This window comes from Plecotus auritus (assembly GCF_963455305.1).
Source record: "Plecotus auritus genome assembly, chromosome: 5".
NCBI lineage: Eukaryota > Metazoa > Chordata > Mammalia > Chiroptera > Vespertilionidae > Plecotus > Plecotus auritus.
The window spans coordinates 186,129,510-186,152,815 of record NC_137776.1 but is presented as its reverse complement, the minus strand read 5'-3'; the positions used below and the strand labels follow the sequence as shown (position 1 = coordinate 186,152,815).

The 23,306-nt window shown below is 66.5% G+C and overlaps 4 protein-coding genes across 4 annotated transcripts; 1 reads left to right on the top strand and 3 right to left on the bottom strand.

The window, feature by feature from the left end:
* Positions 1 to 644: 644 nt before the first annotated feature.
* On the bottom strand, positions 645 to 3,020 carry LCN9 (lipocalin 9; the record flags this gene model as incomplete). Its single annotated transcript, XM_080668359.1, has 6 exons — positions 645 to 670; positions 753 to 854; positions 1,282 to 1,392; positions 1,740 to 1,813; positions 1,982 to 2,118; positions 2,910 to 3,020. 6 exons carry the CDS (start codon positions 3,018 to 3,020, stop codon positions 645 to 647), a joined length of 561 nt encoding a protein of 186 aa, XP_080524485.1.
* Positions 3,021 to 4,037: 1,017 nt separating this feature from the next.
* On the top strand, positions 4,038 to 10,359 carry GLT6D1 (glycosyltransferase 6 domain containing 1; the record flags this gene model as incomplete). The annotated part of the gene is made up of 5 exons (XM_080668358.1): positions 4,038 to 4,070; positions 5,800 to 5,879; positions 6,749 to 6,793; positions 8,721 to 8,858; positions 9,690 to 10,359. The coding sequence occupies 5 exons, from the start codon at positions 4,038 to 4,040 to the stop codon at positions 10,357 to 10,359; spliced, it is 966 nt and encodes a 321-aa protein (XP_080524484.1).
* Positions 10,360 to 12,755: 2,396 nt separating this feature from the next.
* On the bottom strand, positions 12,756 to 16,311 carry LOC308248414 (lipocalin 1-like; the record flags this gene model as incomplete). Its single annotated transcript, XM_080668357.1, has 6 exons — positions 12,756 to 12,907; positions 13,646 to 13,741; positions 14,376 to 14,507; positions 14,699 to 14,772; positions 15,532 to 15,665; positions 16,177 to 16,311. The coding sequence occupies 6 exons, from the start codon at positions 16,309 to 16,311 to the stop codon at positions 12,756 to 12,758; spliced, it is 723 nt and encodes a 240-aa protein (XP_080524483.1).
* Positions 16,312 to 17,746: 1,435 nt separating this feature from the next.
* LOC308248897 (beta-lactoglobulin-like) lies at positions 17,747 to 21,798 on the bottom strand. Its single transcript, XM_080669347.1, has 7 exons — positions 21,519 to 21,798; positions 20,440 to 20,579; positions 19,826 to 19,899; positions 19,143 to 19,253; positions 18,567 to 18,671; positions 18,282 to 18,324; positions 17,747 to 17,937 (listed from the first exon to the last, which is right to left on the bottom strand). Exons 1-6 carry the CDS (start codon positions 21,612 to 21,614, stop codon positions 18,308 to 18,310), a joined length of 543 nt encoding a protein of 180 aa, XP_080525473.1. The 5' UTR covers positions 21,615 to 21,798; the 3' UTR covers positions 17,747 to 17,937; positions 18,282 to 18,307.
* Positions 21,799 to 23,306: the final 1,508 nt, after the last annotated feature.

Genomic DNA, 23,306 nt, shown 5'->3' with positions numbered 1-23,306 from the left:
AGGTTCACACAAGGTTTGAGGACTGACACAGAGACCCCTGGCACCCGCCCCGCCCGCCTCGGTGTCTGCGTGGTGCCCCCGGGTGTGTCTGTGTTCAAACCCCCACCGCAGGCACGGGGTGGGGGGGGCAGGGGCTGTATTGGGAAAGGGTCTTTGCAGATGGGATTAAGGGACAGAACTTGCGGTGAGGTCTCCCCAGGTTGTCCAGCCCTACGTCCAGGGACAGGTGGTATTAGAAGGACAGGGGAGAGAGACAGAGAGAAGGCGTGTCCCGCGAGGTGAGGTGAGGACGTGGCCCCCAGCCCCGCCCGGGAGCCACGGCAGGTGGGAGGGACCCCCGGAGACCGTGGAGGGAGTGTGGCCGGGTCGCCGCGATGTCCGATTTCTGTGCCCCGACGGCGGAGAACAAACCCGTGGCTGTCCTTCACCCCACATGAGGGCAGGGACGTGGCGGGGGGGGGGGGGCGGGGAGGGGACTGTGTGCTTAGACCCCGCCTCCCCCAGGAAGCCGGCAGGTGGGTGGGGGCTGGGCGAAGGGTGCTCCCCTCCTCACCCCCCGACCCGCCAGCCTCCTGCTGCTGCCCCGCGCCCCACATGCACCCGCAGCAAAGCACACGCACCCTGACACGGCCGCCGGGTCTCCTCTACCGCCGGTACATGACGCACGGGTCTGGGGGACAGAGTGGCTCTCAGACGGGCTTCAGGGGCCCCCAGCCCCCCGCCCCCAGCTCCCAGCCAGGGCGGCCTCCTACCCCGGGTGCTCAGGCTGACGATGTTCTGGGGGCCCAGCCCGTGCTTCCTGCAGAGCCTCTCAAATCTGTGCAGGAAGCTGTGGGGCAGCTCCGGGACCCGACCTGCGGACAGGAGGACAGGTGGACATATGGACAGACGGACAGACGGACAGGCAGACAGACTGAGAGACGGAGAGACAGCAGGCTGGTCCCTCCCCGTCCCTGGGACCAGGTGGGGGAGGGTCTCTGGGGGCCTGGGCGGGGGGGGGCGGGGAGGGCCCTGCAGGGTGGGGCCTGGGCCTGGGGGGGGTGCCTGCAGGGTGGGGCCTGGCCTGGGGGCCCTGCAGGGTGGGACCTGGGGGGGGCGCGGGGGGCAGGGGGGGCGGGGGGGGGGCCTGCAGGGTGAGGCCTGGGCCTGGGGGGGGGGGGCCTGCAGGGTGAGGCCTGGGCCTGGGGGGGGGGGGCCCTGCAGGGTGGGGCCTGGCCTGGGGGGCCCTGCAGGGTGGGCCCCTCCTCAGGGAGGGCCGGGGAGGCGGCTCCGGAGGCGTACCATAGAGCGCCAGCACGCGGGTCCGGGTGCCGTTCCTGACGCTGTGCAGGTGGAAGGCCGCGTAGAGCTCATAGTCCGTCTCCGCCAGCAGGACCCTGTTGTCCCCCATGTCTGCGTGGAGACAGGCTCAACGGGCAGGCAGCGCCGTGCTGCTCCCAGGTAAGGGGCTGGGTGCCCAGTGGCTGGGGGTGGGGGTGGAGGTGGGGGTGGAGGCGGCTGGGGGCAGGGGTCGCCTGGCTGGTGTGGGGCCCTGGCTGGTGGGGGGCAGGTGAGCACACGGTACCCACTCAGGTGGCCCTGGCCTCCCTGGGGGACCGAACCAGGGGCCGCCCCAGCGGGTCTATGGGGCCCTGGGGCTGCGTGCTGGGCTGGGCCCCATCACTTGGGCTCCAACCTTCCGGGGGTCCCCTAGAGCCCCGGAATCAGAGCTCACGTGAACTGCTGAGGCCCCCACTTACAGGCCAGGGTGTACTCCCCGTTCCTCTCCGTCTTCTCGCACACCATGGCCACCTCCACGCAGTCCCCGCGCAGCCTGCACACGGCCTGGGTAAGCCCCTCCCTCCCCTCCTGCCCCCCATCTCCATCGCCTCTCGCCACCCCCGCAGTGCACCCCACAGGATCGGGGCTGGTCATGGGGGTGCAGAGGGGTCCGTGGCGGGGGGGGCACCAGCCAGGCTGACCCGCGACCGGCGGCACTCACATGAAGTGGAAGAAGAACTGCAGGCTACCGCCGGCCAAGCTCTCGATTTTCTGGATGAAGACCCTCAGGTCCCCGTCCTCTCCGATCCGCCTCATGTCGTTCGAGGCCATGGAGATGGAGTACCAGACCCCTGACACCTGCAGGCGGAGGCACCCATGGGGCCCGCAGGGCGGCTCTGGGCTTCTTGGGCCTCCCTCCAGGCCAGGACCCGGCAAACGGTGCCCAGCCAGGGCCAATGCCACCCTCCAGGGACCCCCTAAGCCCTCCAGGGACCCCCTAAGCCCTCCAGGGACCCTGTCTCCCTCCAGGAACTCCCTAGCCCTCCAGGGACCCCCTAAGCCCTCCAGGGACTCCCTAGCCATCCAGGGACCCCCTAAGCCCTCCAGGGACTCCCTAGCCCTCCAGGGACCCCCTAGCCCTCCAGGGACCCCCTAGCCCTCCAGGGACCCTGTCTCCCTCCAGGAACTCCCTAGCCCTCCAGGGACCCCCTAAGCCCTCCAGGGACTCCCTAGCCCCCCAAGGACCCCCTAGCCCTCCAGGGACCCCCTAAGCCCTCCAGGGACCCCCTAAGCCCTCCAGGGACCCCCTAGCCCTCCAGGGACCCCCTAGCCCTCCAGGGACCCCCTAAGCCCTCCAGGGACCCCCTAAGCCCTCCAGCCCTCCAGGGACCCCCTAAGCCCTCCAGGGACCCCCTAGCCCTCCAGCCCTCCAGGGACCCCCTAAGCCCTCCAGGGACCCCCTAAGCCCTCCAGGGACCCCCTAGCCCTCCAGGGACCCTGTCTCCCCCCAGGAACCCCCTAGCCCCCCAGGCTGCCGTCACGGCGGGGGGAGGAGAAGCGGGCCCCTTAAGGAGCAGCGTCGTTGAGCAGGTCAGGGAGCCCGATTGAGGGGGTCAGTGTCCTGTGCCTGGAAGGTGGCCCTGGCCCACCTTGGCCAGGTCGTAATTCCCGCGAACCACGGATTGCAGGTTGAGCTCCTGGGCGGAGGTCAGGCTCAGCCCCAGGCCCAGCGGCAGCAGCAGCAGCAGCAGCAATGCCATCCCCTCGGCAGCCACCGGGCCTGAGTCCCTCCCTTTTATACCCCGGGTCCCTTCCGTCCGGCTGCCCTCCCCCGCCCGTCCTCCCCACGAGGGAACGCAGCCAAGGCCCTGCGGCCGCCGCCCCCACCGTTCGCCAGGTGCAGCCGGCAACGGGCTCGCTCGGAATCTGCTGGACAGGGCGTCCGGCTGGGTCAGAAGCCGCAGAGGGAAGAGGGGACCGACGGGCAAGTGGCAGCCAGATGCCCTGCCCCCCTGCCCCCCCTTCAGAGGCCGCACTGCCTCTCCCAGAGGCCGATGGCCCCCCCGGGCTCCCCCGGCCCCCTCTGCCCTGCCTGGCCTGGGTGTGCCCATCGGAGAGCATTTTGGGGCCCCTGCAGCCTCATGTGCACGACGCTGTGGGGGTGCCCTGGCCTCGGGGACATCACTGGGACTTTGGGGTGAAACTCCACCGGGTCCTGGATGTAATAACTCCCGGGGGGAGGGGCCCAGCCTGTGGAGCAAGAGGGCAGAAAGGCTCGGGTTGAGGAGTGAGGGCCGAAGGAGACAGACGTGAGGTCACACGGAGGTGGCCTGGCCTCCACCCTGTCCCCGTCCTGGCCGGGGTCCCAGAGCGTGCCGGGGAGTCCCCGTCTCCCCGCACGGTGTTCAGGCGCAAGGGGGGCTGGTGGTCGGGGTGGGAGGCTGAGCCACACGGACCAGGACACTGGACCAGGACACTGGACCCTGTTTAAGCACCTGCCCATCGGTCGATGGATGTCTTGTTCTCTGAGCACCGACCAGGCTCCAGGCAGCCCACGCCCAGGGTCTTCCAGAGCCTCCGGCCGTCAGGGCGATGCCCTGGGCGCTGTCCACCCCCTTCCCGGGGCCGCGAGCGTGGACACGGCTGACAGCGGGAGGCCGCCGCGGGACACGGACACACACAGAGCGGACATCACGTGGGGTCAGAGGTGGAGGGGCTCTGTCCACGCCCCAGCTGGCGGTGGCGGGTTCGGCCCCAGGTCCTGCTGCTCTTCTGTCATGGCCGCCGCGGGCCAGGAACACACCGCGTGGGTATGTCACCTTCTCCGCAAGAAAACGGAATTTATTTTCCAGGGGGCGCCTCACAGCGGGGACGACCCAAGATCACCTGCCTTCAGCACGAGGGGCGGGGCCAGGAGGAGGAGGAGGAGGAGGCATGGAAACTCCCCGAAGAGAAGGTGGCCTGGCGGGCGGTTGATGTCCATCTAGGAACCAGGAGGTCGCGGTTTGATTCCCAGTCAGGGCACAGGCCCGGATTGTGGGCTCCATGCCCAGTGGGGGGCGTGCAGGAGGCAGCCGATCCATGGTTCTCTCTCATCATGGATGTTTCTCTCTTCCTCTCCCTTCCTCCCTGAGATCAATACAAATATATTTTTTAAAAAGATTTTTAAAAAGAGAGCAGAGGGGGCCCTCGGGGAACTGGGCATTGTCAGAGGATGCAGAGGCCCCGCCCACGCCACGCCCATGCCACGCCCACGCCCACGCCACGCCCACACCCATGTCCTGTCACGCCCATGCCCTGCCCACATTGATGCCTGTGCCCCGTCCCGCCCACGCCCCTGCCCCACCCCGCCCATGCCCCCGCCCACACCCATGCCCCCGCCCACACCCATGTCCCATCACGCCCATGCCCCGCCCACATTGATGCCCCGCCCATTCCCCCGCCCACACCCCGCCCCACCCATGCCACGCCCACACCCCTGCCCCGCCCCACCCGCTGCCGCCTGCGTGAACACACCCCACGCATATCCCTCCTGGAGCAGGTCAGTGGGGGGCGGGGGGCCCAGGGGAGCAGCACATTTACACCTTCAGTTACTCAACCGGAACCGCCTTCGCCCGGCAACCAGCGGAGCACTGGGGCCGCACCCGCTCTCGCTCGCTCGCGTCATCAAAGGGCCTGCTGACCTCACCGCCCGGAAGGCTCAGCCCCCGGAGCGAGGTGGGGGGCAGAGAGACCCAGAGCCGGAGCCCGGAGCGCAGTCCTCCTGGGGGTCCCTGCCGCCTCTAACCAGGGTGAGGGTGCCCTCGGGGGAGGGGTGCCCTCCAGGGAGGGGCGACCGATGGAGGTCCCCGAGACGCTGCGGAGGGACCCGGCCTACCCCCCCCCCCGCACTTCTTCAACTTTGGGGCGAGGGGGCGTGAGCAGCCGGGAGCGGCGGGGGTGGCCGGGGTGGCCGTGTCCAAGGGAAACGCCACAACCACAGTGGCAGCGTCCAGCTTCCTAGCAGCCGCGTTAAAAGAGGAGAAAGAAGCAGGTGAATTCATTTGGGAGCCACTGACCACCGGCTCCTGCGTTGAGCTGAGCATCTGCCCCCGGTGGTCAGTGCACGTCATAGCAACCGGTTGTTTCGATGCGGTGGGTTTGCATATTGGCCTTTGAGTCCATAGGACGTTGATTGATTGATGTCAGAGAGGAAGGGAGAGGGGGAGAGAGAGAAACATCAGTGAGGAGAGAGAATCATGGATCGGCGGCCTCCTGCACGCCCCCCACTGGGGATGGAGCCCGCCACCCGGGCCTGTGCCCTGACCGAATCGAACTGTGACCTCCTGGTTCATGGGTCAAGGCTAAACCCTGGAGCCACGCAGGCCGGGCCCCTGCAGTTGTTCTATGCAGTGAGCTGGGCGTTGTGAGCAGCAGGGGTGTCACGGGTGCTCAGTCCCCAGAGGAGGCTGCAGGCTGAGTCTGCCCCAGGCTGAGCGTCGGGTGGCCCGGTCGGGCCCACGGTGTAACTCCCGCCCTCTCTCCGCTCCTCTCCCCCAGATGAGAAGGGGCTCCAAGAGGAAACTCCTGCTGCTGGTCTCTCTGGTCCTCTCGCTCCTGGGGGCAGGGCGCTACCTCAGGTAGGCGACCGCGGGGACGGGCTGCCCGCTGACGCCCCAGCAGCTGGGAGGGCATCGAGGCTCGGGGCCCGAGGGCAGGGGCCTGGTCTGCAAGCTCGGGGAGGACACGGGGCTGCGGTTTTGTGCGGAGCCCGCTGACCACAGGCGGCTTGGGCCCGGATTGGAAACAGCTGGACGGGTGGGGATGTGATTTGGGCTGAGAGCCGGGCCTCGGAGAGGAGCCGGGAGCAAACAGCACGTGTGCCCTGACCGAGAATCCAGCCGTGACCTCCTGGTTCAGAGGTGGACGCTTAACCCCTGAACCCCGCCCACCAGCCGGGCTGGACACTTCCGATAACGTCGGATGGTCTTTACAAAACGCCCCAGGGTGAGGGAGGGAGTTTCCTAGGGAGTGTGAAGGTCACATCATTACCTTAAAGGCACAGTAACCCTCCACCTTCACGTAGCCACACAGTAAAGGCACGCCTGGGCGATGCAGAGTGAGCTGAACCTGCATGTGGTCCGGACACACACTCCAACACTATCGGTCGGGGGCTTTAATCCTCCCCGCCACGTGTCCCCGGCCCCCTCGCCCTCCTCCCTGGCCATCACCCGCTCACCCTATCCCGACCCTGACCACCTGCTCCCTCCAGGCCTGAGGGCTCTCTCCACGCCCAGGGGGTGGACCATGCCTCTGAGGCTCCCAGAAGCCCCGTCCCCGCCAGCACCTCCCTCGGGGACCACTGGGCTCCTCCGGGCCAGCGTCCCCGGAGCGGGCACTGGGCTGGACCCGCACAACTGTCCACCCAGCGCCAACAGCTGCCAGGCCAGGGGCTGGGCAAGCGTTTGCCGACCGATGGATGACAGCTAACGCGTCTCCCTCTGCCCAGGAACCGGGGGGCGGAGCTCCGGCTCTCCGACTGGTTCGACCCCAGGTAGGAACGGGCGTCTGTGCACCTGCACAGGGCGGCTCAGGGTGGGGAGGGGGTCGCTTCCCGTCCGAGGGTTTCTGGGTGGACACCGGGCCACCTGCAGATGGGGGCCGTATCGTGTATTCCTTTCCGATCGGATGCCCGTTATCCCTTTCCTTTTCTTTTTTTTTTTTTTTTAATATATTTTATTGATTTTTACAGAGAGGAAGGGAGAGGGAGAGAGAGTCAGAAACATCGATGAGAGAGAAACATCGATCAGCTGCCTCCTGCACACCCCCTACTGGGGATGTGCCCGCAACTAAGGTACATGCCCTTGACCAGAATCAAACCTGGGACCCTTCAGTCCGCAGGCCGACGCTTTATCCACTGAGCCGCACCGGTCAGGGCTCTTTTCTTTTTTTAATACTTTCATTGATTTCCGAGAGGAAGGAAGGGAGAGGGAGAGAGAGAAACACCCATGAGGAGAGAGCATCACGGATCGGCGGCCTCCTGCACGCCCCACACTGGGGATGGAGCCCGCCACCCGGGCCTGTGCCCTGACCGGGAACCGAACCCTGACCTCCTGGTTCGTAGGTCGACGCTCAGCCCCGGAGCCTCGCCGGCCGGGCTAATTTCCGTTCTTGCCTTACGGCCGTGGCTGGTGCACTTCTGCCGAGTGAGGGCTGGTTAGCGCGGGCACCCTGCCTCGCCTGCTCGGGGAGAAAGCCGTGGTCTCCCACCGCTGAGCGTGACGAGCTGCAGGTGTGAGGGACGTTCTTTATTGGGGGGGGGACCCCGCCATTGGCGTGTTTCTGAGAGTTCCTCGTTTTATCACGATGCGCGCCTCCTGTGTCCCTGGTAGAGCTCAGGATGGAGTCTGCGCCGTGCTCACGCCCCGTCCCTGTGGGACCCTGTGAGCGGGAGCAAGCCCGACGGCTCCCTTTCTGGAGCGATCACCCATTTCTGCTGATTGCAGGGACGGACGCAGAGCGTGAGGGGGAGGTTAGAAAGGCGCCCCCCCGCCCCCGCCCCGGCCGGTGTGGCCCCGTGTCTAGAGCACCGGCCTGCAGACTAAAGGGTACCGGGCCAGTGGATAAAAGACACTGGGGTGGGGGGGCAGGTAAAGGCATGTACTGGGGGGAAGGGGAGGCTGGGGGAGGTCAATGGGGAAAAAAAAAAAGAGACATATGTACTACTATTTGTAATACTTCAAACAATTAAAAAAATAAATAAATTTAAAAAAATAAAATAAAATAAAGGGTACCGGGTTCGACTCTGGTTAAGGCCACGCACCTCGGCTGCAGGCTCGATCCCCAGCCCCACTTGGAGCGTGTGCGGGAGGCAACCAATCCATGAGTCTCTCAGATCGATGTCTCTCTCTCTCTCTCCCTTTCTCTCTCTCTCTCCCTCCCTCTCTTCTTCTCTCCCTCTCTCCCTCTCTCTCCCTATCCCTTCTACTCTCTCTAAAAATCAATGGAAAAATATCCTTGGTGAGGATTTAAAAAGCACCCCAGACCCTGTAGGAAAAGGGGGGATGGGGTGCAGGAGGGGGTGCCTGTGTCCCCAGCGCTGGCTTCAGGCGACGACCCGGGAACGCCCTGCACCCATGAGGCAGCCAGAGCTCAGAGGCGGCTCCATAGGCGGGTGGGGGTGGGGTGGGGGTGGGGGTGGGGGTGGCGGAGGCTCGGACCGGCCGGGTCTCCCACCCGAGGTGCACACACCAGCTCCAGGCAGCCCCTCCACCCACCCGCGCCTCAGTTTCCCCACAAGCCGAACAAGGATGGCGGTGGTGCCCACGGCAGCAGGCACGGCAGGTCCAGATCAGTGACGCCGCGCCCCTCCGCTCGGGCACCTGGCAGGGCACGGGCGCAACGGGCGTCAGCTGCTCCACCCGCAGCCCCACGGTCAGCGCCGTCCCGCCCGCTGCAGCCGCCTCCCGTCTGCCCCACAGGAAGCGGCCCGACGTCGTGACGACCACAGACTGGCTGGCCCCCGTCATCTGGGAGGGCACCTTCGACAGGCGGGTGCTGGGGCGGCACTACGGGAGGCAGAACCTCACGGTGGGCCTGGTGGTCTTCGCCGCCGGCAGGTAGGGCCGCGCGCCCCTGCCCTGTGTCCTGTTCCCGAGATCAGACGGGCACCCAGGGCCCTCCTGCCTTCGAAGGGCTGCTGCTCGTCCTGCCGCTGGGGCCCTGCCATCGCCCCGTCCGGCTGGGTCACTGCCTTTTCGGTGGTTAATCTTCACCCAGTTTTTTCCCGTGGATCTTTATTCCTTTTATTTATTTTTAGAAAATATGTTTGTATTGATGTCAGAGAGGAAGGGAGAGGGCGAGAGAGACAGAGAGAAACATCCATGATGAGAGAGAGTCATGGATCGGCTGCCTCCTGCACGCCCCACACTGGGAATCAAACCCGCAACCCGGGCCTGTGCCCTGACCGGGAATCGAACCCTGACCTCCTGGTTCACAGGTCAACGCTCAACCACTGAGCCAGGCCGGCCAGGCTCCATTGATTTTTAGAGAGAATGGAAGGGAGGGAGGGAGGGAGTGAGGAGAGAGAGAGACAGAAACATGGGTGTGAGAGAGACACATCGACTGGTTGTCTCCTGCATGTGCCCCGACGGGCGCCAGGGATCAAACCTGCAACCCGGGTGCATGCCCTTGAGCAGAAATCGAACCCGAGACCCTTTGGCACGGGGCCGGCGCTCTAACCACTCAGCACACGGGCCAGGGCTGGGTCGTGACCTTTGCACTGCCACCCATTCCGCCCTAGTTCTCTCTCCAGCTGTTGTCCCCAAAGTCTGAAGGCTTTTCTCGCCCGGCCCACGGCTCTCAGACGCTGTCCCCGCCCGCCCTGAGAGGCCCACCCCCCCACCCCACCCCCGTCCCCCCATCCCTCCCACCGGTGCCCCCGATTGCAGGGCCGCCGACCAGTACCTGGAGCCCTTCTTACAATCGGCCAACAAGCACTTCATGCCTGGCTACCGCGTGGTCACCTACGTCCTGGTGGAGGACTGGTCCCAGCTGCCGGACCTGCCGCCCCTGCCCCTGCGCACCGTCCGGGTCCTGACCATCCGGCCCGACAGCTGGTGGCCGGACCGCAGCGTGTCCCGCATGAAGAACCTGGGCGAGTACATCCTCAGCCACATCCGGGGGGAGGTGGACTTCCTCTTCAGCATGAGCGTGGACCGCGTCTTCCAGAGCGACGTGGGGGCCGAGGCGCTGGGCGCGGCCGTGGCCCAGCTGCACGCCTGGTGGTACTTCAGGGACAGGCGCCACTTCCCCTACGAGCGGAGGCCCCGCTCCGCAGCCTGCATCCCCTTCGGCGAGGGCGACTTCTTCTACGACGGCGCGGTGCTGGGGGGCACGCCCGCGCGGGTGCTGGACCTGGTGCAGGCGTACCTCGGCGGCGTGCTGCAGGACGCCAAGCAGGGGCTCAACAGCACGTTCGAGAGCCACCTGAACAAGTACTTCTTCCTGCACAAGCCCACCACGCTGCTGTCGCCCGAGTACAACTGGGACGCCAACCTCCACCCGCCCCTGCAGGTGCACCTGGTCAAGGTGCTGCAGCTGGCCAAGCGGGACCTGTGACCCCCCCTCGCCCGGCCAGCAGCCAGGGCTCCCGGCACAGACACCGCCGGCCGCCTGGCCCGGACAGAGACGCCTTCCTCCTTGCGATGACGGACCCCCCCAGGTTGGCCGAAGCCGGATGAAGATGAAGATGCTGATTTAATGTGTAATACGCCGTAGTGTTCTGTAGAGGGCAGGTAGCCTGCCGATAGTTTTGGAGGCAGAAAATAAACATTTTTTTAATGGAGAAAGACCCCGTTATGTCTACACAAAGGGGAAAAGGTGAGGCGTGAAGGGGGGATGAACACCCGGGACCCGCTCCTGGGGCCCGTGGCAGCGTGGTCTCCATTTGGGGCTATTTGCCGCTCACCCTCCGTCACTCCGTTTGCCGTGTGACCGGACAGGCGGACTTTCTGCCAACATTTCCTTCCTTCCTTGATCTCGGGTTCGTTTTTTGAAAGCTACAGGCATTTATGTTTTGTTGTTAATCCTCACCCAAGGATATTTTTTTTTTCCCATTGAGTCTCAGTGAGAGTGGAAGGGAGGGGAGGAGGGGGAGAGAGAGAAACATTGATGTGAGAGAGACACATCGATTGGTTGCCTCCTGCATGCACCCCAACAGGGAGGGGCCAGGGATGGAGCCTGCGACAGAGGTACATGCAGAAACGAAACCAGGACCCTTCAGTCTGAGGGCCGACACTCTAAGCCAGGCGTCCTCAAACTACGGCCCACAGGCCACATGCAGCCCGCCGAGGACATTTATCCGGCCCGCCGGGTGCCGCTGCCTGTCCCGCTTAGCAGCCGACGCGTCCCGGGCCCGCAGTGCACATAGGAATTTGTTCATAGTTGTTTTTTTTAAACTATAGTCCGGCCCTCCAACGGTCTGAGGGACAGTGAACTGGCCCCTATTTAAAAAGTTTGAGGACCCCTGCCCCTGAGCAGACCGGAAGGGAGGGAGTAGGGGGCGTGCAGGAGGCAATATTTTTATTGATTTCAGAGAGGAAGGGAGAGGGAGAGAAACATCCATGATGAGAGAGAATCATTGATCAGCTGCCTCCTACACACCCCCTACTGGGGATTGAGCCCGCAACCTAAGCATGTGCCCTGACCGGGAATCAAACCGTGACCTCCTGGTTCATAGGTTGACACTCAACAGGTCCCTTACAGAGGTGACCGCGGTCACATGTGGTCACGAGGGTGGGCTCTGGTCCAGTAGGAAGGGTGACCTCCTAAGAGAGGGGATGGGGACACAGACAGGCACAGAGCGGGGGCCTGTGAGGACACAGGGCGGGGACGGCCACATGCCCAGGGCAAGGCCTCGGAGGAGCCAGCCCCGCCCACACCTGGATCCGGATGTCCAGCCTCCAGGTCGGGGCGCCTGTCCGTGGTGCTTGGCCAGGCGGCCGGGGCTGGCTCGTACGTGAGCATTCCCTGTCACGGCGGGAAGACACGCAGGTTGTCAGGGGCACGTCCGTCACCCTGAAATCGGAGCCAGGGGTGAGGACAGCTAGGGAGCCTCACCGGTCCTGGGGCCCGAGGCCTCCCCTGGAGGACCTACTGGACACTCATCAGCTTCCCCAGCTGCCCCTCGGGGCCGAGGTCTCACTTGATTGGCCGGTGCCAGGGCAGGGGCTCCGTCATCACAGCTGGTCCCAGGCAGCCGGGGCCGCCTCAGCCGGGTTTGCTGCTTCTCGGGGTCTGGAGCTGAGGCCTAGGGGTCACCTCCAGGGCCGATGCTAAGGGAGTGGCTGAGACTAGACAGGAGCGCACAGGTCTGTTCATTCAAGTCACCTTTCCCGTGGCCGAGCCAGGACTTAAAACTCTCTCCATGCCAGTCCGCGGCTCCCAGCCGCCCGGGCGGGCCTCTGTGATGAAACGTGTCCGTGTCTTTACCTCGTGGGTTTCTGGTTCCGCGGAGGACGTGGTGTTCCTCATGCAGGGAACCCGCACGGGTGGCACCTGCTGGCCTGCGGGAGGCCTGCCCGCTGAGGGTGTCGCTGGGGCAGGAGCAGGTCAGACCTGTCTGCCGGCATTTCCAGACGTAAGGATGGAGGCCCCGAGCCAACCCAGTTTCCTACGAGACTGCCTGGCCGGTGCGTGACCCCCGGCTCGGCCAGGCAGAGGTGGGCACCCACCTCCAGGCACCGCCCTCCTAGGGCCCCTGACGTTCAGAGAGGGCGGTGACCTGGCTCAGCTCGCCTGCGTGCAGGTTCCAGGGCCCGTGTTCCTCACTCAATCACGGCCCCTCTGACCCGGGCGGGGACTGTCCCAGAGCAGACCCAGGAGGAGGCAGGTCAGAGGGGTGCCAGCCAGGCCCCGGAAAGGTCACCTTCTCAGCGAAGGTCCCCATGGCCCTGTCCGCTGGACTGTAATGCTGTGCCCAGGCCACCGGCCCCTCCTCACCACCCACAGTGACCTCAAGCCCGGGCCAGGCTGCCAGGGGCTGTGGGCCCCTCGGCCATGGCTTGGCAGGACCGGGTGACCCAAAGCCAGAAAGGGGCAGAGCGGGTGGGGCGGGCACAGGCTGGAACGGCTTCAGGCAGCACAGGGGTGGAGAGGCACCTGGGAACTGGGGGAAGGAGGCAGGAGGACTCAGGGGAGGGGGCCGGACCTAAGCTTCAGGCGGAGGACACGGGGCTGCAGAGGGGAACAAACGGGGAGACATTAGGAAGGTTCGCTCCACCGAAAATTCACCCACTGCCAAGGAAATTCACCTTTTCCAATTTAGACCTTAACCATAAGTGTAAGCTCTACCCCTACACCCTAAGTTTAACCCTAATGATAAGAACCCAAACCCTAACCCAAATCCTAAACCTAACGCTATCCTTAACCCTAACAATAAACCTAACCCTAACCCAAACCCTACCCCTAGCCCTAACCCTAAACCTAACATTATCCTTAACCATAACCCTAGCCCTAGCCCTAGCACCAGCCCTCAACCTAACCCTAACCCTAACCCTAACCCTAACACTATCCCTAACCCTAGCCCTAAGCCTAACCCTAAACCTAACCCTAAGCCTAAACCTATCTTTAACCCTAAACCTAGACCTAGCCCTAAGTCTAGCACTAGCCCTAACCCTAGCCTAACCCTAGCCCTAACCCTAACCCTAACCCAAGCCCTAACCCTAGCCCTAGCCCTAACCCTAGCCCTAGCCCTAACCCTAACCCTAACCCTAACCCTAACCCTAACCCTAACCCTAGCCCTAACCCTAGCCCTAGCCCTAACCCTAGCCCTAGCCCTAACCCTAACCCTAGCCCTAACCCTAGCCCCGCCCGGTGGCCTGGGTGCAGTTGGGGCAGTGCTTACCCTCCAGGTTGAAGACGGGGGCCTCCTGCAGCTGGAACTCCCTCACGTACCCCAGGAACCTGCGCAGCCACTGGGGGTCCCCGGGCAAGTGTCTGACTGCAATCAGAGGGGCTGGTGGTGAGGGGCCGAGACCCCAGAAGCTAAGCTCAGATTTGGCCCCTCCTCCCGGCTCCTGGCCAGGCCTGAGCTGATGCCTGCCGGCCAGGTTGGCACCCTGGGCACGGCCCTCGGCCCACACGGGCTGTGCTCCAGGGGTAGAGGGGGCTCCCCGCCCCTGGGAGCCAGGATCTACCCCTGAGGCGAAGCCAGCCAGAGGGTCCCACAGCACACAGGGCGCTCCCTGTGACCCGGTGCCCGCCCCCACCCGCTGACCCCTCCCGGCCTGCGGGACCCTGGTGATGTGGCGCCCACCCCCGGACCCCTCCCTCACCTCCATCTACTCCACAGGACAGCGTGACCCCTCCCCCAGGAGGCCTTCCCATCTGCCCACGGAGACTCCAGCTCCAGGACACGCCCAGCAGGCACACGGAGGGGGTGGACATGCGGTGGGTGTGTGCGTGTGAGGGTGGACAGGTGGGCCTTGGGATCCAGAGCACCCGTCCAAGGGGCATGAGGGTGCAGTGCTGAGCGGCCCAGGCTGACGCCCACACCCAGAGCAGCAGGCACTAAACACAGGTCTTGGGGAGATGGGGGGGGGAGGTGTCCAGCGTTGGGGGGAGACACCACCTACCCAGCAGCGCCCACAGGCTGGTGACCTCGCCCGCATCCCCGCCGTCCCCGCCGTCCTCAATGCGGACATAGAGAATGAGGCTGCGGTAGTCGGTGCTGACGAAGCGGACGTGCATGCGGGCACCTCCCTCAACTGTGGGGACAGACCCAGCCGGTGACAGGGGGCCCTGTCTCCACCCCCACATCTGGACCTGCCCGTGGGCCACACATGGACATGGGCAGGACGAGGGACCGTTCCCTCTGGTCCCGGCCCTGCCCCCACAGCCAGGCTAGGGCATCGGGCGTCCCCTCCCCCAGCGAGGGACCCGGCCGGGTGGGACTCACAGGCGCCGTGGTACTGGCCCGGGAGCCCCGTCGGGTGGATGGTGATGCGGACACCTCTGCACAGCCTCTCCCCGCTGGGGAAGGAGAGGAGCTCACCGTGGCTGCCTGTCCCTTCCCTGTCCCGGTCCCCGCCCCCCACGTGCTGCCAGCTCAGACTGCCCCCGCTGAGGCCCCCGGAGGCTCGTGGCCCCCCTGACCCTGTAGGGCCACCAGCTGGGACAGGAGGGTGGGCCCACGGGGCGGGAGGGGCTGGAGGCTGCAGTGAGGGCAGGGCTCCTGGCTGGGAAGGAGCCGAACCCCGCCCCGAGGTGTTGGACCCTGTCTGTCCCCGGGTGGACCTCAGGTCTCGGGTGGGGACCCGGGACGGCGTCCTTATCACCTGGGCTCCGAGCACAGAGCACAGCTGTAGGCCCCGCCTGTGCCCCCACCCCAGGGTCTCCGGTTTCTAGTGGTGGGTGGGCTGGGTGCACACAGACTGTGGCGTCTGTGGCTGAGCTCCGGCAAGGACGTGGCCATCACGGTCTTGGACGCCACGGGCGCAGCTGCCGTATCGCTGAGTCAGCACACATGTCCCGTGTCACCAGCTCTTCCATGAGGACCCAACCGGTGCTGCTGGCCAGCCCGCCCGGGACCCAGCTGACGGGCAGGACGGGCTGAGCCGCGAGACCGGCTGGCGTGGTCTCTCCCGCCTGCCCTTCCTCGGAGCTTTGGAGCCTAAGGGACACTGAGCCGGCTCAGGGCAGCATCTCCAGCCCCAGCTCTGTGCCGGTGCCGACATCTTGGGAGGCCCCCCAAGCACCCCCATCCTCAGGACCTGCAGGGGCCACGCTTACGTCCAGAACAAGACGAACTCCAGGTCCCCGTCCCGCCTCTCGATGGAATGGAGAGCCAGCCTCAGGGGGTCAGTGGGGGAGACCAGGTGTGCCTGGCTGGAGGCCAGCCGGACGGTCAGCCAGCGCCCGGCCACCTGTCAGTGCAGGTGCAGGGTGGGGGAGGGTCCCGCAGCCTCCAGTCCCGGGGGGATGGATGGGGGGATTGGTGGGTGCCCGTGGGCCCCAGGTGGGAGCAGGGGTGTGGTCAGCCTCCCCTCTCAGGCCACCTTGGCCCTCAACCCCTCCCTCACTGCCCCTCTTCCTCTCCCCCTTCCTTTAGCCCCTCCTGTACTTAGTCCACCCACAGCCCCTGCTGGGTCATGTGCCCTGGACCGGCCACCAAGTCCCGCAATTGCTCACGGCCCGCCCTGCCCGGCACCATCCACCCCCAGTGATGGGCGATGGCAGGCGGGGTCGCCAGGACAGAAGGCCCCTCAGCCAGGGGACAGCTGCCCAAAAAGCACCCAGGGAGGCGGTGCCAGGGCCTGACATGCCCGCAACCTCGCCCGCCTCCCTCCCGTGGTGCCCCGCCCGCTCCTGCCTGCCTGCCCCTGGCGAGGCCCCCGAGACACAGGCACCCACGTCCTGGCCCGTGTCAGCGGTTACCTTCTGGGCGTCAAAGCCGGGCTGCACGGGCACCTCCTCCAGGGTCCTCTGGGCGCTGGCCAGGCCCAGGCCGAGGGCCAGGACCATGGGGGCCCAGAGGGCGGAGCGGCCGGGCAGCCGGGGCCCCGTCTTCATGGCCGACCTCCACCTGCCGCCCGTCCCGCCCGGGCGCCCTGAAGGTCCCAGAGTCGTGCCCGAGGAAGGGCACTGCCCGCCGGTGTGAAGGGTGTGCCGGGTACCGGCTGGGCGAGGGCCGTCCGGGCGGTTTGGCCACGTGGCACGTGCCTGGAAGCCGTGGGGGCGGGAGGAGGGCACGGGGCGCGTCTGCTGGTCCTGCAGGCTGGGCTCCCTCCCCCCGGCTCCTCCTGGCAGCACCGTCTCTGCCCGAGCGGCCAGCACCCTGCGCTCCTGCTCGCTGGCTAGTAAGTTATTTATAAGTTAGAATAATAGGGTGTCTGTCTGTTCGCACGGGGACGGCTGCCTCTTCCTCCTGTTCGCACCAGCCCTGTCCGGCTGTGCCTCAGAGCAGACTTGTCACCCCCGGGCCCGAGCAGAGGGGAAGCAGGCGTCGTCCGCGCCCCGCACCCCCACCCCCTCCCCGCCCGGACAGAACCCGGGAGCTGTTCCAGTCTCTGCTCAGGGTGCCTTGGCGTTGTCTCTGTCCGCCAATACTGGTCACGGATCTTTTCCTAGAAGCGTACCCGTTCTCTCCGTATAAGACTCCCATAACAGGCAAACATCCTCAGGTGTATGTGCCTTGCATGTTGATGTATGGTTATACATGTTGAATGTGCACATACACTGTCATGTACATGTACATTGTTCTGATTTAAAAATCCCTGCTTCTGTCGCTGTAGACCCGGGTGGGGACCGTCCGGCCCGGGGGCCTAGGAGGCCCGCGAAGCCATTGGTCTGGCCCTGCCAAGCACTGGGGGGGGGGGGGGGGGTTGTGACATGCCTGAGCGAGGAGAGCAGGCTAGCTTTAAGTTGGTAACGTGTGTGACCGCACATGATGTCACCAACCCATCCGAGGGGCTCCGAGGGGCAAAGGCTCCCGCCCAGCCCTCGACGCCCTCCGTGCGGGAGGCTAGGAATTCTGTGAGCAATCGGCGAGCGTCCCTCCGCCTGCCCCTCCGCCTGGCCCTCCTGCAGCTCCGGCCCTCCTGCCCGAGCTGCCCGCCCCCAGGGAAGACGCCCTGTTTCCCCGCAGAGGACACGGATGCCTCGCAGACACAGGGAACCTGATGCCAAGCCTCCTCCTAGCAACGCCACTCGCTCCTGGGAGACGACCTTGGGGTCTCAGCCGCCGTTTTAGAGGCCGGATCTGATGGGCGGTCACTTAAGCAGGTTTCGGGCGGGCGGGCAGTTGGGGTCGTGCCCTTCCTGCAGCGGCGGTGTTGCGGGTCCCGGCGCTGAACCCAGAGCGGCCGCGGCTGCCCAGTCCTGGCAGCTGAAGGAGGCTGCTGTGCGCTGACCCCGAATGGCGGCGCCTGTGATGCCCGGCCCTGCCCTCCTGCCCTCCTGCCCCGAGCCGTCCCCGCCGCCCCCAGGGAAGACGCACAGACGGGCTCTGGTGTGTCTCTTTATTGTGAGGGGCTCAGAGCCGTGGGTCCAGGCAGCACCCAGAGCGGCCTGGTCCCGGGGGGCGGGGGGGTGGGGGGGGAAGGGGCGGGCAGCGCCCAGCAGCCTCGTGGCCTCAGCCCCTCCTGGGGCCGCTGACTGGAAGGAGGGGTGATATCGTCCTGCAGGGGGGCTGAGGTCCTGGAATGGACGAGGGTCCCCTGTGAACCTGGGGCCCGAAGGGATGACCCTCGCCAGCCCCTCCCAGCCCCCCTGCGCCCACACCCGGCCCGGGAGCCTGGGGCGTCCGCCTGTGCGTGCGGCCAGGACGCAGGAGAGACACGGGCAGTTCCAGGCCCTTCAGAGGGTGGGCGCGTGGCAGCCGATTCCCGAGACCCCGGGAGACCCCGGGTCCCAGCCCTTCCCACGGGGTCTGGCAGGTGGCGGGCGCTCAGGCCCCTGTGCCCAGGGGAGAGGGTGACGGAGAGGAGTCTGGGCCCCCCGGGACCCCACACCCAGGACGTGGAGCGGGGCAGGTACGTTACCCAGGAGGCGGGTCAGCAGGACGCGCTTAGACACGGCACCTCTCTGCGGGAGGAGGGGCGGCGTCGGAGGTCACAGGTAGGCCAGGACACCAGGGGGCCTGAGGGGGACCCCACCTCAGGGGCTCTGCACCCCCACCTCCCACCCGCCCCCTGAGAAGCCTGGGGTGATGGGGAGGCCGCCACGGAAGAAAGACGTTCCCCGTGCAAATGGCCTTCTGACGGGGGGCCGTGGGCAGAGGGTCGGGGGTCAGGGGTCAGGGGTCAGAGGTCAGTGGGCGAGGTCACCTTCTGCCTGGGTCGGGGTGAAGGCCATCTGGATGTGGATGGGCATCAGCTTCATGGCCCTGCTGAACTGCTCCATGGCCACCGGGTCCACCTTCGGGGTCCTGGCTGTGAGGGGCGGGGGTCAGTCCCTGGGCTGGGGGAGCCGGGACCCTGCCCAGAATGAGGCAGGAAGGACACCCCGACATCTGAGGTCAGCAGAGCTCAGCCCCGCTTCCCAGGTTCGAACAGGGCTCTGCCCACCTGTCCTCCAGGTCCCTGTCCCCCTCGGCCCAGCCCCCCCGCCAGGGCCGTGCTGGGGGTCAGGGTCCCAGGAGGACAAGGCCCCTCCGTCCCGGCCGGCCGCCCACCTGCCCGCGACCCACGGGGAGCCCAGGAGGGCCGAGGCATGTGCCCCGAGAACGTCCCACATCTGCTCTCCGGTCGTTATAGTTACAGGCCGCTCCCATCCGTGCCCTGGCTGAATGTTTGTCCCCCTCCCCCCACCGGCGTGTCTGTCCCTCCCAGTCATGGAACCCCCTCCCCCCACGGGACCCTGGGACCCCCTCCCCCACGGGCTCCGGGCGGCGGCTGGCGCACCCAGGTACTGGCAGGCCAGGCTCTGCTGGGGGCGGGCGGCGTTCTCCAGGCACAGGAAGGCGAAGGTCTCGTAGTCGGCGTCCAGCACGCGCACCTTGCTGTCCCCCAGGCCTGCAGGAGGGACCGGACGGGTGGCTGAGTCTGGGTTCTTCTCTCCAGCAGGAGGGGGAGCAGAGGGTCGGCTCGCCCTGCGCGGCCTCTGGGCGAGGACGAGAAAGCGGCTCCTCCCCCTCCCCCCCCCCACCCGGCCAGCCATTCCCCGAGCCGTGCCCAGGCACAGGGGCCTGAGCGCCGGCCACCTGCCGGACCTGGGCTCCGTCATCACTCGTTCCGAGGGGACCCACCCCACCCAGTGTCCTGGTTAGGAAGCGGGGGTTGGCCTGGCAGGTGTGGCTCAGTGGTTGAGCATCAACCTGTGGACTGCAGGGTCCCGGGTTCGATTCCTGGACAGGGCACACGCCCAGGGTGTGGGGCTCGGTCCCCAGTGTGGGGCGTGCAGGAGGCAGCGGATCCATGATTCTCATCCCTCTCCCTCCCCTCCTTTCCTCTCTGAAGTCAATAAAAGTATATTTTTATAAAAGAAAGGAAGAAATGGGGTTTCCATGCCGATCTCACAGCACCGAGGGAGGGGACCGGTCCCGAGACGCGGCCACCAGGCTGAGGGCCGCCAGGGCAGCACGTACTGTTGATCTTGAACTCGGCAGGGACCTCGGTTTTCTCCGCGAAGATCTTGGCCTGGACGCAGCGGCCGTCCTCCCTGGAAGACAGTGTCCCGGGAGCCGCCCTCAGGCTCCGTTGTGAGAGAGCCCGCCCCCCACGGGGGAGGCGCCCGCCCAGGCGGGTCGGGAAGAGGCTCACGGCGCCCGGAGCTGGTCCCCTGCTGGGCCACACCCACTGTGACCTCTACCCACTGTGACCTCTAGTGGCCACAGGTGACCAGGTTCCCGCCACGCCCTGGAGCAGGGAAAGGGGCTGGGGGTGACCTGCGTTCGCTGGCAGTGATGGCTCTGGGTTCCCATCTCCACGCCCCCCCAGCTCTCTCTGCCACCCCCTCCCCCTCCAGGGGCAGACAGGGCCATGGCGGGAGGGCCCGGCCCCGACCCCGCTGCCCCCACCAGCGGCCTCCACAGAGGCCTCTCCCCACACTGACCCCGGGCCGCTCTGTGGGCCCAGAGCCCTGGGCAGGGGCTCCAAGGGGCCTGGAACCTCCCAGCCCTGCCCCCCCAACCCCCGACCCCATGCCCTGCCCGCCCCCCCATCCTGGAGCCCGGCCCCTCCCCGCCGCCGAGACACCCACCATCTGTGCACCATGATCTCCAGGTTGCCCTGGGCTGTGGGCCTCAGCTCCTGGACGTACAGCCTCAGGGGGGCGCTCTGCGTGCTCAGCAGGGCGAGGTCGCTGGCCGCCATGGCCACAGAGTACCAGGTCCCGGCCACCTGGGGAGGGGCCGTGAGCTGCACCGGGGGGGGGCGGCAGGGACCCCAGCTCCCGGGTGGGCTCTCCGTTCCTCCCGTCCTGGTCAGTGGAGTCCTACCCATTCCCCACTCCCCAGGCCTGGGGGCGGAGGGGGCTGGGTCCTCAGGGCACTCACTGATCCCCCGGGCCGCTGTGGGACCCTCCTCTGCTGAGCTGAGGAATGTTCTAGCTAAACTCATCTCAGCCCAGAGAAGGGCCCCAAGAGCCACCTCCATGAGTGAGGGAGGAGGTTTGGGTCTTGGGGCGACGTGGCTGGAGATGAGAAAAGTGGGGGAGGCAGAGGGGCCAGGTAGGGCCTAAATTGTGTCCCCCCAAATTCATCCGGTGCAGCCCAGCACCTCAGACGACTATTAGGAGGCGGGACCTTTGCCCAGCCGCGTGGCTCAGAGGTTGAGCGGTCCTGGGTTTGATTCCCGGTCAGGGCGAGTTGGGGGTCTGATCCCCAGTGGGGGGCATGCAGGAGGCAGTCAATCAGTGATCCTCATCATTGATGTTTCTCTCTCTCCCTCTGCCTTCCCCCCCTCTCTCTAAAAATAATAATAATAATAAGCAATAAAATAAAAAATATTAATCAAATAAAAAAAGAAAATGGGTCTTTGAAGAGGGGAGGGCATTAAAAGGAGGGTGGGCCCTGGTGCCACCTGACGGGTCCCTGAGGAGCGGAGGAGATGTGGACATGGGGGGCGGGGGGGCAGCCGCCCACCCCTGGGTCTCGGACCAGCCTCAGACCTGAGACCGGCAGTGTGTGTTGTTGAAGCCGCCGTCCCGGGTGCTTTGTTAGGGCGGCCCCAGCGGAGTCCTGCCGGCCCCGCACACCCCAGCCTCTGTCTTCTGAGGCCCGGCGCCCCCGCTGCCCTGCGCTCACCCCGCCCCGGCCTCAGAGCACCCCGTCCCCAAACCTTCTGGACGTCCAGGTCCTCCATGGGCTGGGGGACGCCCATGTCCTGGGTGCCGCACACCAGGGCCACGCTGAGAGCGAGCAGGAGGCACTTCATGGCTGCAGCTGCGGGACTTCCAGCTCCGAGCGAGAAGGCCGAGGCTGCGGACGCGGGGCCTTATATGGGAGCCGGGCCGGCCCCGCGCGGGCCCCCTGCCACGGGTTCCCCGAATCCCCGAGGCTCCTTCCTCCCCGGAGACAATGGGAGGCCTTCTTCCCTCTGAGTTGAAACCGGAAGGTCTGCTGTGTCCCCGCCATTCCCGGTAGGGCCCCGAGGGGAAGGATGGGGGGGCCCCAGCAGGCCGCCAGCGGGAGGGACACTGGTGGAGGGCCGGGCTCTGGGCAGTGACAGAGCCAGCCTGGAGGAGGCTGTGTCCCAGGGGAAGAGTGGGGGATGTGCATGGCCGGAGAGGCCCACGCGAGCCCAGGACCCCTGGACACCAGGTCCGAGTGGCCGTCTGCCCCTCCCCCTCCCCGCAGCCCCAGGGGCCGCCCTCCTCCCCCGCCCGCTGGACAAGCCGCCTGGAAAGGCGGGGCCCCTCCTGGCCTCCTCCTGCCTCTGCTGTTCTCTCCTCCTCGACCTGCACAGCCTGAGGCCATGACCTTGGTGGGTCCGCCCCACTGTCCAGCGGAGGGTTCAGTGAGGTTCCGACAGAGCCCAGGGGGGCTGGCGGCGTGAGCCCCAAACGGGTTTGCTGCTAAGGAAGAGCGGTGATGGACAGTGGCCATCACAGGGCCGCCGGGGGGGCCCGATGGAATGCGGCCTGACCTCGGGTGGGCGGGTGGGCGGGGCCACGGGACCCAGCTCCCCAGACCCCGACGGGTTTTTGTTGATTTTTAGAGCGAGAGGAAGGGAGAGGGAGGGAGAGAGGAACATCGAGGCGAGAGAAACCGGCCTTGGCTGCCCCTGCACGCCTCACACGGGGGATCAAGCTCACAACCCGGGCAGGTGCCCCCATCAGATTCGAACCCGGGACCTCCTGGTTCATAGGTTGACGCTCAACCACAGCTGCACTGGCCGGGCCGGTCTCCACGGTTAATGAAGAGCAGCTCGGGGGGGCTGGTGTCGCCCAAATGCTCACGTCTGCGGGGTCCTCAGATGAGGCCGGGGGGTGTATGTGGGGGGGATATCTAACTCTAGTGCCTGGTGTCCTATCGGGAGAAGCAGGGGCAGAGAGGGCTCACGGGGAGAAGAGTGTGGGCAGCAAAGGCAGAGCGTGAGGACGTGGCCGTGAGCCGGGTGCCCGCCCGCAGCTGGGAGAGGCGGGAAGGATGGCCCCCAAGCCCGGGGCGGGGGCAGCACGTGGCCTCGGCACCGGGAGAGAGTCCCCCTGTCAGCAGCCCCGCCCGCCCCGTGGGGTCCTTGGCTACGGCCGCCCGAGGCCAGGGGCACAGGTTTAGACGGGCGTCCACCATGACCCGGGGTCAGAGGCCGCCCGGCAGGGTCACGCGGGGCAGGGGCAGCGCGCCAGGAGAGCAGGCGTCCTGGTTCCCGGAGCTCAGGGAACGCCGGCCGCCGGCCGCCCGCGTTTCCTGCAGGTTTTCTGGGAAGTCCCGCCGCGCACCTGCCCGGGGGCGCGTGTCCCAGGCCGCGCTGCGGGCACCTCCTCCGGCCACGGAGTCGCGTTTCCAGGAATGCAGTTCGTAGAAAACCTGGAACACGAGGCAAAGGAGCCACCGCCGGCCGCGGGCAGTGGCATCAGGAGGTCTGGGAGGGACACAGCTGATGGGACCTGGGAGGGGGCCTCGC

What these genes read in the sequence shown, in the direction of transcription:
- LOC308248897 (XM_080669347.1), bottom strand. Translation starts at nt 21,614, where the DNA reads ATGAAGTGCCTCCTGCTCGCTCTCAGCGTGGCCCTGGTGTGCGGCACC. An exon ending in GAGATCATGGTGCACAGATG is followed by an intron (nt 19,900 to 20,439) that starts GTGGGTGTCTCG and finishes ACTGTCTTCCAG; the next exon opens with GGAGGACGGCCGCTGCGTCC. An exon ending in CCTGGCCTGCCAGTACCTGG is followed by an intron (nt 18,672 to 19,142) that starts GTGCGCCAGCCG and finishes CGCCCCTCACAG; the next exon opens with CCAGGACCCCGAAGGTGGAC.